The sequence below is a fragment of the Heterodontus francisci genome, chromosome 30 (genome assembly GCF_036365525.1).
Source record: "Heterodontus francisci isolate sHetFra1 chromosome 30, sHetFra1.hap1, whole genome shotgun sequence".
Taxonomy (NCBI): domain Eukaryota; kingdom Metazoa; phylum Chordata; class Chondrichthyes; order Heterodontiformes; family Heterodontidae; genus Heterodontus; species Heterodontus francisci.
In genome coordinates this window covers 4,476,301-4,492,273 of record NC_090400.1, presented here as the reverse complement: position 1 = coordinate 4,492,273, position 15,973 = coordinate 4,476,301, and the positions used below count along the sequence as shown (strand labels likewise).

The following is a 15,973-nucleotide window of genomic DNA, read 5'->3' as shown; positions in this document are numbered from 1 at the left end:
GAGTTCCTGTCAAGTCTTTGGTTCCATTTTACCCTGGCTAGATCCCTTCTCATTGCATTGAAAATCGCCTCTTCGAAACTTGACATTCCACCTTAGTTTGTTCCTTGCTTTTCTGCATGACTAATACTGATGCGACAATCAATCACTCTTAGCCAAATGCTCCCCCACAAACACTTGGTTCATTTGGCCCACTTCATTTCCCAGCACAAGATCCAGCAATGCCTCCTTTCTAGTTGGACTGAACATACTGATCAAGGAAGGTCCTCTGACCCCATGTCAGAAATTCCTCCCCCCCTCCTTACTCTAGAATTATCCCAATCAATATTTGGGTAATCGCAATATCACCACTCTATATTTGCACATGAGATTTCTATGCAGACACCATTTGGAGATCTCTCGAATACCCCTCGTACTGTGATCATACCTTTTTGCTTCTCCATTCTCCTCAGTACTCTATAGTGGAGAAAATTAGTAAAATTTAGACAGGCAAATAAAGACTTGCATTTCTACAGCACCTTTCATGACCACCGAACGTCTCAAAGCACTTTAGAAACAATGAAATACTTTTGAAGTGTTGTCATGTAGGAAATGTGGTATTCAATTTGCGCACAAACAGCAATGTGTGATGAAGACCAAATAATCTGTTTCTGATGTTGACTGAGGGATAAATATTGGCCGGGAGACTGGGGAGAACTCCCTTTCTTTTTAAAACAGGTGGAAGTAAAAAATCCAGGACACTAAGACAGACAGGCCTCAGTTTAACGTCTCATCCAAAAGCCGGCACCTCCGACAGTGCAGCATTCCCTCAGTACTGTATTAGAGTGTTAGCCTTGATTTTCATGCTCAATCGTGGAATGGGGCTTGGACTAGATGTTTACATGCCACTTCACTGTGTATTTGCAGGTCTAAAATAATAAAGGACTAAAAAATTAAATACACAAGTCAATAATTTATAGTTCTTTATAAAATAGTAGAGAGGAATCCCAATCTCTATTACAGCAACCATGTAACAAAAGTGGAATTTGCCTCAGTTGCTGTAAATCAGGGGCGCTGATATTATATCCATCATGCACAGTGACTGTTAAAAGCTAGCAAAGGCTATGCCACAGAATGTACTAAAAATCCCAAGTATGACACATGCATTCTGTCCATAAATCTTGCTTTCTGTGCTGCGATTCTGAGTAATGTTTTGTATATCAATATCTAACATTAATGTTATAATGATTTCCAATATAACTGCATTATGGAAGCAATTGCCTGTTGGAATATGGCCTCCAGCCACCAGGTGACAATACAGCAAGTGTCTCAGTTCTCTTCCCAGTTCAGCCATTTTGTTTTTCCTCCCCATTTAACAGATATTTAAACCAAACAAAATTGGCAAAGGTCATTCAGTGCAACAACCATTATTAAAAACCATGTCAAAGGCTGGAAACAAGCATTTTTCAACAATGAGTCAGCCATGGCTCAATTGGTAACACGTTCACCTCTGAATCACAAGGTTCGGGTTCAAGCCCCATTCCACGATTGAGATCAAAATCAAGGCCAACACTCTAATGCAGTACTGAGGGAATGCTGCACTGTCGGAGATGCTGGCTTTTGGATGAGACGTTAAATTGGGGCCCGTCTGTCTTCTCAGGTCGACGTAAAAAATCCATGACACTATTTCAAAGAGAAAGGGAGTTCTCCCCAATCGCCTGGCCAATATCTATCACAGAATAATACAGTGCAGAAGAGGCCCTTCAGCCCATCGAGTCTGCACCAATGTATTAAAGACACCTGACTTGTCTACCTAATCCCATTTGCCAGCACTTGGCCCATAGCCTTGAATGTTATGATGTGCCAAGTGCTCATCCAGGTACTTTTTGAAGGATGTGAGGCAACCCGCCTCTACCACCCTCCCAGGCAGTGCATTCCAGACTGTCACCACCCTCTGGGTAAAAAAGCTCTTCCTCAAATCCCCCTTAAACCTCCTGCCCCTCACCTTAAACTTGCATCCCCTCGTAACTGACCCTTCAACTAAGGGGAACAGCTGCTCCCTATCCACCCTGTCCATGCACCTCAATCTTGTACACCTCGATCAGGTCACCCCTCAGTCTTCTCTGCTCCAGCAAAAACAACCCAAGCCTATCCAACCTCTCTTCATAGCTTAAATGTTCCATCCCAGGCAACATCCTGGTGAATCGCCTCTGCATCGCCTCCAGTGCAATCACATCCTTCCTATAATGTGGTGACCAGAATTGCACACAGTACTCCAGCTGTGGCCTTACCAAAGTTCTGTACAACTCCAACATGACCTCCCTGCTTTTGTAATCTATGCCTCAATTGATGAAGGCAAATGTCCCATATGCCTTTTTCACCACCCTATTAACCTGCCCTTCTGCTTTCAGAGATCTTTGGACAAACACGCCAAGGTCCCTTTGTTCCTCAGAACTTCCCAGTGTCAGACCATTCACGGAATACTTCTGTGTCACATTACTCCTTCCAAAGTGCATCACCTCACACTTTTCAGCGTTAAATTCCATCTGCCACTTTTCTGCCCATTTGACCATCCCATCTATATCTTCCTGTAACCCAAGACATTCCACCTCACTGTTAACCACTCGGCCAATCTTTGTGTCATCCGCGAACTTACAGATCCTACCCCTCCACCCCCCCCCCCCCACCCCCAGTCATCTATGTCGTTTATCTAAATGACAAACTATAGGGGACCAGCACAGATCCCTGTGGTAAGCCACTGGATACTGGTTTCCAGTCACTAAAACAGCCGTCTGTCATCACTCTCGGTCTCCTACAGCTAAGCCAATTTTGAATCCACCTTATCAAGTTACCCTGTATCCCATGTGCATTTGCTTTCTTGATAACTCTCCCATGTGGGACCTCGTCAAAGGCTTTGCTGAAATCCACGTAAATTGCATCAACTGCACTACCCTCATCTACACACCTGGTCACATGCTCAAAAAATTCAATCAAATTTGTTAGACATGACCTCCCTCTGACAAAGCCATGCTGACTATTCCTAATCAAATTTTGCCTCTCCAACTGGAGATAGATTCTCTCCTTCAGAATTTTCTCCAGTAGTTTCCCTACCACTGAAGTGAGACTCACTGGTCTGTAGTTCCCTGGCTTATCTCTACAACCTTTCTTAAATAGTGGGACCAAATTAGCTGTTCTCCAGTCCTCTGGCACCTCCCCCGTGGCCAGAGAGGAATTAAAAATTTGGGTCAGAGCCCCTGCAATCTCCACCCTCACCTCCCACAGCATCCTGGGACACAAATCGTCTGGACCTGGAGATCTGTCCACTTTTAAGCCTGTCAAAACCTCCAATACCTTATCACTCCCTATGACAATTTGCTCAAGAACCTCACAGTCTCTCTCTCTCTCCGAGTTCCATATCTACATCCCCATTCTCTTGGGTGAAGACAGATGTAAAGTATTCGTTCCCTACCAATGTGCTCTGGCTCCACCCACAGATTTCCCCCTTGGTCCTTGATGGGTCCTACTCTTTCCCTGATTATCCTCTTCCCATTGATATACTTATAGAATATCTTGGGATTTTCCCTATTTTTACCAGCCGGAGCTTTCTCATATCCCCTCTTTGCTCTAATTGCTTTCTTAAGCTCCATCCTACACTTTCTGTACTCCACTAATGCTTCCATTGATTTGCTCTCCTTGTATTTGCTAAAAAGCCTCTCTTTTCCTTCTCATCATACCCTGAATGTTTCTGGTCATCCATGGTTCTCTCGGCTTGTTGCTCTTACCTTATACCCTAGATGAATGCCCCCCACTGCTCTTCTGTAGCTTTCCCGACAAGTAACTCTTTCCAGTCTACCCTGGCCAGATCCTCCCTTATTTTACTAAAATTCGCTCTCCCCCAATCCCAAACATTTTTTTGCAACTTGTCTGTTTCTTTCTGCATAACAAGCTAAATTGCACCATCCATCCCTCAATCAACATCAAAAACAGATTATCTGGTCTTTACTACATTGCTGTTTGTGCGCAAATTGACTACCACATTTCCTACATGACAATACTTCAAAAGTATTTGATTGGCTATAAAGCGCTTTGAGACATTCGGTTGTCATGAAAGGTGCTGTAGAAATGCAAGTCTTTCTTTATTTGCCCATCTAAATTTTACTAATTTTCTCCACTATAACTGAACGCAAACCCACATCATTAAGGATATACTGCTTCAGGAGAAAACCAAGAAAGCATGAGAGCTGCTAATTTTAGATCAGATCAGAGACCCTAACAGATATTAAACACTTTATATATTCCGATTAGTCTGACAGGGTGGTTGTTTTCCATCAGGACATATATTGGCATTTGCAAGTGATACACTAACATGCCGAAACATTATTCTCGTAGTTGGATTATTGCAGTGAAAGTCTGCTTGCCAGTATTCACGAAGTCCAAAATGAGTACTGAACTTTGTTGCCTCACTGGTCAAGTTTCAGTGTACTGATACTGTACATTTCTGAGACTGGGGAATAGGGAGTGCAGCGCAACAGAAATAGCAATCTTATAGCTAACCCATTAATTGAATGGAATCCAAGCCAAACCAAGAACATACACACACAGACAGATCAGTCATGGGGCATCTGACAGAGATGGCTCCTAAATGAAAATTTCAAATGTGGCTTAGTCATGCATACATCTTGTCTGAAGATGTTTATTGGCCTCATTTGCTGGAAATCTACAACTCATTTATCCACCTTTCTAACCCAATACATACACTACAAAGGGGAAGCGTTCTTTAACTTAAGGGGAAACACTGTCTGCCCAATCTGATGGTATTAAGAGAAATGCAAATAACTGGCTAAAGAACAATTAGTTTTCAAGTGACTCCACTAAACATTTGATAATGAAAAGCTCCTTCCCCATCGCTCCCATTAGCTTAATGCACATGGATTTCTGAGGAGGTGGATCCAGTTGCACCATTTGAAATTCCAGTATTATAGCTGAAAGCACAACCAGAATAAGTGGAGGATACTAACTTCAATAATGATAACCTCTGACATACAGGAGAATAAGTTCCTCGCTAATTTGGGTGGTTTTAGAAATCCATTCCTTTTTTCCTGATTTTAAAATAATCATACAAATTTAATTTCCAAATACAACTGAAAAAGTGATCAGCCTATAATGTTGCCAGGGTCTGATAAGAGACTCATTCTACCTCAGATCCCACTACATTCTGAAACCTCCCAACTACAGCAATTCCACCAAATCTACCAAGGCAGCAGTCCTGCTAATAGAACCACTATATGAGCATACGAATTAGGAAGAGTAGACCACTCGACCCTTCGAGCCTGCTCCGCCATTCAATAAGTTCATGGCTGAACTGATTACTCCACATTTCCACCTACCCCCGATAACCTTCCGCCCCCTTGCTTATCAAGAATCTACCTACCTCTGCCTTAAAAATATTCAAAGGCTCTGCTTCCACCGCCTTTTGAGGAAGAGAATTCCAAAGACCAGAGCTGTGAAAGTTGAATCAAATGCCACTGTACAAGATGAAGTTAGTTTTCTACAAGACATTTGTTAGGCCACGGTTGAACTATTGAGCACAGTTCTGGGCACATTATGGGAAGAATATTACAGCTATGGAAAATGGACAGTGAATCATATCAGGAATGAAAAGTTATCATATACACGTTCAAAAAAAAATTGGGACTTTCCCCAAGGAACAAAGTTAAGGGAGGAAGTTAGAGATTTTCAAAATTGGAGAGGTTTTGAGAATGTAAACAGGGCTAGTTTCCATCGAGTGGCAAATCAGTAACAAGGGGGCAAAAACAGTGGATTATCACTAGAACATAAGAGATGTATTCACACATATGGTTATTACAAGAGGTAGCGCAAGGGGTTAGGAAGGCCGGCGTTATCACTGAAAAGGGAATTGGTAAGTGTTTGAAAAGGAAAAAACAAACAACTAGAATTAAAGAGGTGGCAGGATGAACTGAATGGCTGTTTTCCATGACTTTGGTGGAATATAGAGACTGCTTCCCGGTATTTTATTTTCGCCTGTATAAAACCCATATTTGAACAACATAATGGACAAATAACAGTGCACACATTAGCCTTTCAAATTTCCATCACCTGAGTCACCATTCTGAATAAATAAATTGGAGACTAACATTTTTATGCTGTGATGGAGAAAAGACAAGTGCAAATAAATCAGAGCAGATAACTTTAGTCATGGGTCATAAATGAGTTATGAGGATCAGCAGGCATTTCTCTCTCCTTACTGGAACACACACCACTTACAGCCACATGCAAGTACTACTTCAAAGCCAATTTAGATCTTTTGGATGCCAAGTTTGAAAAAAATGAATACCTTAGGTTCCCAGATCATATATTTATGACATATGAATTATGCTAAATAACTTTAAACTAGGTTAGAAAATAAGTGAATACTTTAGTTTCCTTTCAAAAGTAAAAGGGGAGGCCATTCAGGCCCTCGAGCCTGTCCCACCAATTAAATCATGGCTGATCTATATCTGACCTCCAATTATCTGCTTTTGCTCCGCATCTCGATACCTTTGCCCAATAAAAATCAATTGATCTCAGTCTTAAATTCTAAATAACCCCCAGCACCCACAGCCTTTTGACGGCAGAGTTCCAACTTTCTACTACCTTTTATGAGAAGTACTTTCTGACATCAATTCTAAATGGCCCAACTCTCATTTTAAGACTATACCTTCTTGTTCTGGATACCCCCACTAATGGAAATAGTTTCTCTCCATCTACCCTATGGAATCCCATTGCCATTTTAAACACCTTGATTGGATTACTCCTCAATCACCTAAACTCAAGAGGATACAAGCTTAGTTTATAAAACCTGCCCTCAATTTAACATTTCAAGTCCTGATTATCATTCTAGTGAATCTGTGCTGTACTTCTTAGAAGGCCAATATATTCTTCCTGAGTGCTGGGAGCAGTATTACTGCATCTATGGGTCTGTAAATTGTTATGAAAGTGCTTCCATTATTTAATATTTTTATTTTTTGAGAACTTGAAAACTGCAAAGATGCCATGGATGTGTTTTTTTTTAAAACCAAGTTGACCGACAGGACCTTCACAATACAGCAGTAGCTCAGAGCATAGACCTTCAGTATATTGCAGAAGATCTGAGAGCATAGTCCTTCAGTACTTTGCAGTAGCCAAGATTATAGAGCTTCAATACATTGCAGTACTTCAATAAGCACCGTCCTTCAGTATATTGTAGTAGCCAATAGAGCATAGTTCTTCGTTCTTGTTTGAAAGCCACCTGTGCTGGAGGACACCTGTGATTTGGGCTCAAAATAGCAGAACCCCTGGTGACCTGGGGAAAAAAATGGTTACAGAGTTGCCACATGTCAAGGTTTATGGAGGTCAGGAGGTCGACTCACTGTTTGGGGTTTGAACATTGTTTCTCTGTTTTGGGTTGTGGCATGAACTGTTTGAAGAGTGGGGTTTTCCTTCCAAGGAGAAAAGAAATCACCCGGCTCACCACCTCCTCTACCTTTCTGAAGAAATCCTGACAGGATCTAGTGTGGGAAAAAAGGAAAAAAATCCCTGGTGCCGTTACAGCTCCTGGAAAAAAATCCTGCACTTCAAGTGTGTGCTGTCGAAAAAAACCTTGATGCCACATTTGTCCTGGAAAGCCTACTAGAATAATTCTCAACATCTCCAACATGGACAGCTTCTGAAACAAACCCAGTGACCAGTCTCCATATACCCGGATGCCAGACCATAAAATGGACAACTGACTTCCTTCCATATCTTTTTTTTTTGTCAACAATTAGCAAATTTGGCCAAAGTGGGTTTTTTTGTAACAGACCTCTGCAGTGAATTTCTGTATATTTTCCAGTGTGTATTTGAATGTCGTTGGGGAATCTTTAAAAAGGGAACTTTCATATTTTATCAGTGTGTTAATGCTTTGTTTCATTACTGGTTAAGTCTTGCTTTACAATAAATTGATCATTTTGTTTTAAGAAACCTGGTTGGTGCATTTTGTTCTGGGATAAAAATAGAGTGTATGATTTGGTATATCAGTAACCACGTAAACATTTAAATAGGTATTGTAACCTGTGGAGAAATGGAACTAGAAAAGATAGTGCACTCCTCCTGCCTCGGTCGTAACAAAATGACCCTCAGAAAATGAATGGAACCATCCGCACATCAGCTGCACACAAACTCACTCATATTTCACTCAAGTATGAATGTCAGGCCTTTCTAAATCAGTAGAGTGATCACATTAATTTGATTGCCTAGCTGCCATTTGGTTTACAGACTGAAAGTGGAACAGCAAAGCTCCGCAGAAATCAACACGCTTTGAGATTATTCCCTGCCGGATGCTTCTCAGAGATGTGACAAAGCACTCTGTAAATCAACTTCTATTGGCTGGAATTTGTTGCAATGGTGAGATTGGCGACAAATGCAAAAGTTAAATGGTTCTGCTCCCTGATCCTCTGATGCTGAACCAATGCGAAATTATGTGCAGAATAGATTAAAATATGCCACAACATGCAGAGCAGTGAATCTGAAGCCAATGGCCAATGTATTGATCTCGCTGCCACCTTTTTACTTTCCTATTAATGCAGTGAAAGAGTCATATCGCTCTGCTTCACAATTATTTTAAATCTTCACTGCAATAAACGCGGAACACTAAGCAGTCTATTAATAAGATAGTGGAGGGGCTTTTTTGAGAGTGCATGAGTGAGTGAAATAGAAGCTGACACCTCGGGCCCCCAGGTTTTCAGATACTACACTGGAGGCCTTGGTGCAGGAGGGACATTCACTAATCCCAAAGGGGGCAGGAAGCTTTTCAGGCACCCAATGGGCAGGCAGTGAGAGAAGGTTGCTGATGAGGTGAATGACAGGGGAACAGCTCCTCGGACATGGATACAGCGCATGAAGAAGTTCAATGATCTGACGAGAAAGATCAATCCTCAAATACACTATGGCCTTAAACTGCTGAATTCGTAGCACTCCCATCCCTATCTGCAATCTGCATCAGTATAGGGCAGTTCAAATAATATTCTTCACCTCACCACCCCCAAACACACTATTACAAACTTCACACACTAAACTCACCTCTCACAAACAGCAGCTATTCAACGACGTCATGCAAGACTCTCACGAATGCACTTCCCTCTTTTTTGCAAGAGAAAGTGGCACACAACAGGAGGCAGCAGACTGCAACTGGTGGAAAAGCAGTGTGACTGCACACCCTTTCTCCCATTCAGGAAACAGTGCCATCAATAATGGAAAAGGGTAGAGCAGAAGCTATAGCTACTGGTGGAGCTGGCGAAATCTGCACACAACAAGCTGCACATGCTACAAACATGCACATCTTCCTCTTCAAACACCACAATGTAACCCTTGTCCCTTTCTCATTGCAGCTCGCCAGAATGTGGAAGTCGGTCAGTTGGTGGAGGAAGAGGAGGAGCACGATGAAGATGTGCCATCACTTGATCTCACTCTTGCATTCACCAGCTCAGATACTGACATCACACAGACTTTACAGTCGAAGATAGGAGGAGGAATTTTCATGTGATGAGATATCAGGCATTAGTGCACAAGAGCCAGGGCAGAGGGACAGGACATCATTGGTGCCAGCTCACTCGAGGGAGAGGTTGCACACTGTTTCTGTTTCACAGAACTCGGATACTGATTTTGAGGGCCCAGGCTACAGAAGGCAGCTCAGGGACAAGCACCACAAAATTCTTGGTGCATTGGGAAACCTGCTGGACAGCCTGCATACAATGCATGGACTAGTCCAGCTCCAACTTAGTGCAGGGTTTTACAAAGAGCTTGGAGCCCTTGACCTTTCCAACATGAAATGAGTGCTCACTTTAATCAGCACAAATTCACCATGATGCAGCATCTCAATGAATCTAACAGCTTCAATTGCAGCCGTATTAATGCCATAAAGGCCCAGTGGGAGATAGTTAGCTATGCTTCCCCTCTTCACTGAAAACATCTGTCAGATTAATACTGCAGGGAACAAGAGCTCATATTGCAACTACAAGAGCCAAGAGCAGGTTGTGAACTCTTCATGGAATATGCTTTAGTTCCACAGGCCGTGTTCCTTATGACGTGCCTCACCTTCCAAATGACTAACAACCTAAAAGGATAAGCTTTCAGTACACATGTATAAACGCAACATTGCTTGGATGTTTTCCTACGTAAACCAACCCAGTCAGAAGGACATTGCCAAACCATTACATGTCATCAACTTTTGTGGTTTGACCAGAGGGCATCATATAGACGCCAAACATTCTCCTTTCAGATCAAGTCTGTACAGTACCCATGTATTGGGTTTTATGCTGACCAGAAATGAAAACCACATTCAGAAAGACCCCTTGAAAAAAGGGTTTTGGTAATCACTTTAAAAAAATAGTCAAAATGGCAGATATGCAAGTAAGTGTGATCGAAGAATGAAAACAGTCTCTAGTTATACAAATCTCTCAAGCACAAAGTGATTTTAGTGCACAATGAATTCAAGTCACTTTAAACATGCATTTTGTGCAGACACCAAGCATTAGGTATTTTTGGGATGGTGCAGTGAGCTTAGGAGTGTTAGATTACCAATCACATGACATTCAAGTGGAATGTTCCCATCATGAGACTATTTGAAACAAATCCAGGGCTTGATGACAAAAGTCACCAAGTTTAAAGTCCAACAAAGTCTTCATTTCGTTGAGGTCATTCAGCTTGTATTTATAGAAACACAGGGACTGATTCCTATCCAGAGACCCGCAGGTCTCTTCAAATTCTCAGTTCCTAATCACGTTTGGTGACAATCTGCTAATATCTCTTAAAGTTACTGAGCTAATACATCAGTGCTGAAGCACAGTGTTGATAGAGATATTGACAGTTTCAAGCAAGCCCACACTATAAGGAATGCTGAGGATTGGACTGCAAGTCACTTGCCAACTTTGATTAAACTCAGCAGCGAATGCAAGGTGTTGAGGTGACATCACTTATGCATCATTCAAAGCATCCTCTTTTCGTTTATTAAGTCCATTCAAAACCAGTTGCTCTCATGACTGCCCACAGGGGGAAAAAATGCTCGTTCTCTTGCACGCACACTAGCTCGATGGGTTGAGTGGTCTCCTTCTGCGCCGTTTTGATTGACACATCCGCGAACTTTGTATTCCTCCAATTCTAGCTTCTTGCACACCCCACTTCCTTCATTCCACCAATGGTGGCTTTGCTGCCCTAAATGCTGGAATTTCCTCCCTAAACCCCTCTCTCTACTCCTTTAAGACCCACTTTAAAACCCACTTTAAAACTTCTTTGACCAAGCTCTCGGTCACATGTGCGAATATCTTACGTGGTTCTGTGTCGAATTTTGTTTGATAACGTTGCTGTGAAGTGCCTTGGAACTTTCACTATATTAAAAGTGGCGCAGTGGTTAGCATCGCAGCCTCACAGCTCCAGTGACCCGGGTTCGATTCTGGGTACTGCCTGTGTGGAGTTTGCAAGTTCTCCCTGTGTCTGTGTGGGTTTCCTCCGGGTGCTCCGGTTTCCTCCCACATGCCAAAGACTTGCTGGTTGATAGGTTAATTGGCCATTATAAATTGCCCCTAGTATAGGTAGGTGGTAGGGAAATATAGGGACAGGTGGGGATGTGGTAGGGATATGGGATTAGTGTAGGATTAGTATAAATGGGTGGTTGATGGTCGGCACAGACTTGGTGGGCCGAAGGTTCTGTTTCAGTGCTGTATCTCTAAACTCTAAACTAAAAGACGCTACATAAATACAAGTTATTGTTGTTGCAGCAAGTGTGGTAAACTGACTAATTTATTCCCAAAAGTAATCTGAAACCACAGAATAGTTTTCGAAACATAGAAAAAGAGTAGGCCATTCGGCCTTGCTCCACCATTCAAAAAAGATCATGGCTGATAGTCTAATTCAGTACCCTGTTCCCGCTTTCTCCCCATACCTCTTGATCCCTTTGGCATTAATATATCTATCTCCTTCTTGAATATATTTAACGACTTGGCTGCCACTGCCTTCTGCGGTAGAGAATTCCACAGGTTCACCACCCTCTGAGTGAAGAAATTTCTCATCTCGGTTCTAAATGGCATACCCCGTATCCAGAGACTGTGACCCCTGGTTCTGGACTCCCCAGCCATCGGGCACATCCTCCCTGCATCAGTCCTGTTAGTGGTTTAATGCTGGAAGTTCAGGGCTAGGAAAGTGGTCAGATAAACAAGCGCGCCACAAAGTAACTCAACCATTTGTTTTTCTCCCCTCCTGAAAACAAAAATGAAGCAGGGATAATGCAAGACACCGCGCAGGTGCAACTTGCACATATATAAGCACCTTTTACTTTACAGCCAATTAGGCACTTTTTGAAGTGCAGGAAACAATACAGCCAATCTGATAATGATCAGATAATCTGTTTTCGTTAAGTAGATCAGGGGATATATATTGGGCAGGATACGGGGGATAACTCCCCTGCTCTTCAAAATAGTGCCATGGAATCTTTTACATCCACCTGACAGGGGAGACGGAGTCTCAGTTTCAAGTCTCACCTGAAAGATGAGGCTACATCTAAACTGCTGTCTTTTTAAGACACCCAAGGGTACAAATTCCACCTGCTGCTTTGATCCCAAATCGCAAGGATAGGGGAATTTAAATAAGAGGTGGGTGCCTGTGACTGCAGCAACACGCCAGACAAACAGGCCCACACTGCCAGTGAAATCTTAGAACGACACTCACGCTCAGAGATGAGCAACAAGAGGCCCAGATTGGGGGAACAAAGATTATGAAAAAAGAATGCTTTCCCTTCTCAGCTGAGGAACTGACAGACCAACAGTAATCAGTCCCTTTTGCAAACCAGGACAAGCCCCCAAACTGCTGCTCTTATTCAGGTGGGGCAGACGGGAGGAGATTCCCCCTCCGTTGCAGCATAATTTGCTGGGTAGTTTGAGGGATGGGAACCCATGAATTCAGGTTTAACCCTAACCACTGCCAGAATTATTCTGAAATTGCATGAAATAGATCTACCAGAGAAAGAAACAAGGCTGTTTAGGGAACCTGAAGTTTAATTTTAAACAGAGAGCTGAGCCAGTTTGTACTGGACAAACTGTTGAGGGGAACACGATACTGAGGTATACATAACGTGCCTGGAAGCAGGATACTAAAATTGTAGTGCAGGAGCGTAGACCTAGCCAAAGGTTAGATATTACAAAGTTTCTTAAACCACCCCTTTTTGGGACTTTTGCATGAACATCTTTAAAAACCCATAAGTGGTTAATACTGGGATGTAAGACTGCAGCAGTAAGCATAAACAGATGGGCAAGTGCCTTTAGGTGCAAAAATAGTGCCTTGTGACAATGGAAATATCTACTTGAAGAAACTGGTCAAGGATTAAAAATAAAAGTTTTAAGCTTAACAGAGGTGCACTGCTCTGAACATCAGACAGGAATCCTATACAACTTTCTGACTAACAACTTGCATTTTTATAGCACCTTTCTCATAGTAAAATGTTCCAAGAAACTTGACAGGTGCATCAAACAAAATTTGACACCAAGCCACACAAGGAGATGTGGACAGGTGACGAAAGGGCTAGTCGGAGGTAGTGCTTAAGGAAAATCTTAAAAGGAAGAGAGAAAGAGAGGTTTAGGAAGGGCATTCCAGAGCTTAGAACCTAGTCAGCTGAAGGTTCAATTGCCAATGGTGCAGCAATTAAAATCAGGGATATGTGAAAGGCCAGAAATGAAGAAGCGCAGTTATCTCAAAGGGTTGTAGTAGAGCTTTAGGAGGTTACAGAGATAGGGAGGGACAAGCCCAGGGAGAGATTTGAAAACAAGTCAAAGCATGTTTAAGTGGAGATGTTGCTGAACTGGGAGCACAGGAGTGATCGCTTGTTTGGACTTCTCAATAAGGGTAGGCTGCACAGATGCTGCGAAAGGAAGAGAGAGTTGAAGAACAATATAAGGATTTCACATTCCTTGCTTTGAGTAAGTAGGAATCCTGCAGTGGTGCCGGGGCAGGGGGGTGGGGGGTGGGTCTGGTGTGGGGGAGAAGTGGGTGCTGGAGTGCAATGGAGATTGCAACATTTTGTACTTATATTGGAGAAAGCCAGTGTGGAATTAGATTTCACATGTGTTTTAAGTGTCATTGCTTTAACTTCTGGCTGCAGTAGGATTCTCACTGAAAAACTGTCAGCATAGCTCTGGTTAAAGCTTCAGCAAATTACAAACTTTGACCGTAAAAGTAAGAGACACCCATGTCATGCATTTGTTGCGTGCTTTGCTCTACAAGAGAAATAATTAACATTTTCACCAGTTCAGTAGTTCTACGAAAGGCAATTCTCATCCAGCTGAAAGAAAATGACAGCTGTGAGGAAAGTGAAAAATTCCAGATTAGAAGATAGATGGAAACATTTTATAGCCTCACACAACTTGTAGAAAAATATACCGAGAACAGGGAAGAGCGCTCCTCATACATAGCCACTGGCAAGTTGCAAGAGTTCGACTCAGAGTTTAACAGCAAGAATGTTACTGCATGCAGCAGAAATGGGATTGCTCTGGGTGCAGAAACAATAAATCAGACTCACTTCCCTCCAGTCACTTAAAGCTCTGCAAAACCAAGCTCCTCGTCACTGCCGATTTAAGAGAACTTCAGTCCTAACACAACTCTTGATTTGAAGTACAACGGGGGGTTCAGGGCACCCAAGTGTGGTACTGCAGGCAGAATGGACAAATTAGCATAAACTATCTGAGAGCTGGTGACTCCATCAGCAACAAACACAGTACCTTCATTTGTCTTAACTGCTGCAAGATCATGTAGTCTGGCAGGTTGTCAAAGAGTCCATCTGTTGCCGTAAGAATTATATCACCAACTTCTACATTGAATGTAGAACCTTCTGCTGTTTCAGGGCTGTAGAATACAAAAAAATTAGATAATTAACACAATAATAAAAGTAAAATACTGCAGATGCTGGAAATCTGAAATAAAAACAAGAAATGCTGGAACTACTCAGCAGGTGTGGCAGCATCTGTGAAGAGAGAAGCAGAGTTAACATTTCAGGTCAGTGACCCATCAGTTCTGATGAAGGAAAGGTCACTGACCTGAAACGTTAACTCTGCTTCCCTGTTAGATAATTAACAAGTGGATGAGCGGAGAGATTTAGGGGTCCAAGTACATAAATTACTAAAAGCTGGTGGACAGGTACAAAAGTTATTAAAAGGTTAATGACATGTCTGTCCTTATCTCAAGGGGGCAGAATGCAGATAGGTGGAAGTTATGCTACAGTTATATAAAGCTCAAGTCATATTGCATCTAGAGTACTGTGTTAAGTTCAAGCACACACCTCAAGGAGGATATACTGGCCATGGCGGGGGTGCAGCATAGATTCAGAAGAATGATACTGGGGCTTAAAAGGGTTAGAGGTTGCAATGACGAGGCTTGTATTCCCTTGAGCATGGAAGATTAAAGGGGTGATTATAATGAGGTGTTTAAGATGATTAAAAGATTTGATAGCTTCTCTCTTTCTGCCCTATTTCCTCTGGGGATGGGGGCGTGTGTAAGGGTTGGGGGGGGGGGGGGGGGGGAGGTGTAGTGCAGAACAAGGGGGCATAACCTTAAAATTAGAGCTAGGACATTCAGGGTGATTTCAGGAAGCACTTCTTCACACAAAGGGTGGTGGAAATCTGGAATTCTCTTCCCCAAAAAGCTGTTGAGGCTGAGGATCAACTGAATATTTAAAAAATGAGATGGATAGATTAAGAGATACGGAACCTAGGTGAATAGAAAAAGATTCAGATCAGCCTTGTTCTAACTGAATGGTAGAACATGCTTGAGGGACTAAAGGGCCTCCTCCTCTTCCTACATGTGAGTCTCTAAGTGCTTCTTGAGTAATGTGCAGTACAGAACAGCCATGACAAAATAGCTGTCGAGCACATATGCAAAGCAATCGAGTCTTGGCATTGCACTAGTTACGTCACTGCACAAGGGAGGTGCGGGGGCAGGGTCC

General features: G+C 42.5%; 1 protein-coding gene across 2 annotated transcripts in view; it reads right to left on the bottom strand.

Annotated features, from left to right (window-relative positions):
• LOC137346551 (protein phosphatase PTC7 homolog) overlaps positions 1-15,973 on the bottom strand; it is a 136,039-nt gene that overhangs the window by 14,888 nt on the left and 105,178 nt on the right. For both annotated transcript variants that reach the window (XR_010968730.1, XM_068010042.1), the window contains exon 4: positions 14,754-14,877. Coding sequence is in view for 1 of the 2 variants with exons in the window: in XM_068010042.1 (XP_067866143.1) it covers positions 14,754-14,877 (124 nt within the window). In the remaining variant the exon portion in view is untranslated. The remainder of the gene's footprint in view (positions 1-14,753; positions 14,878-15,973) is intronic.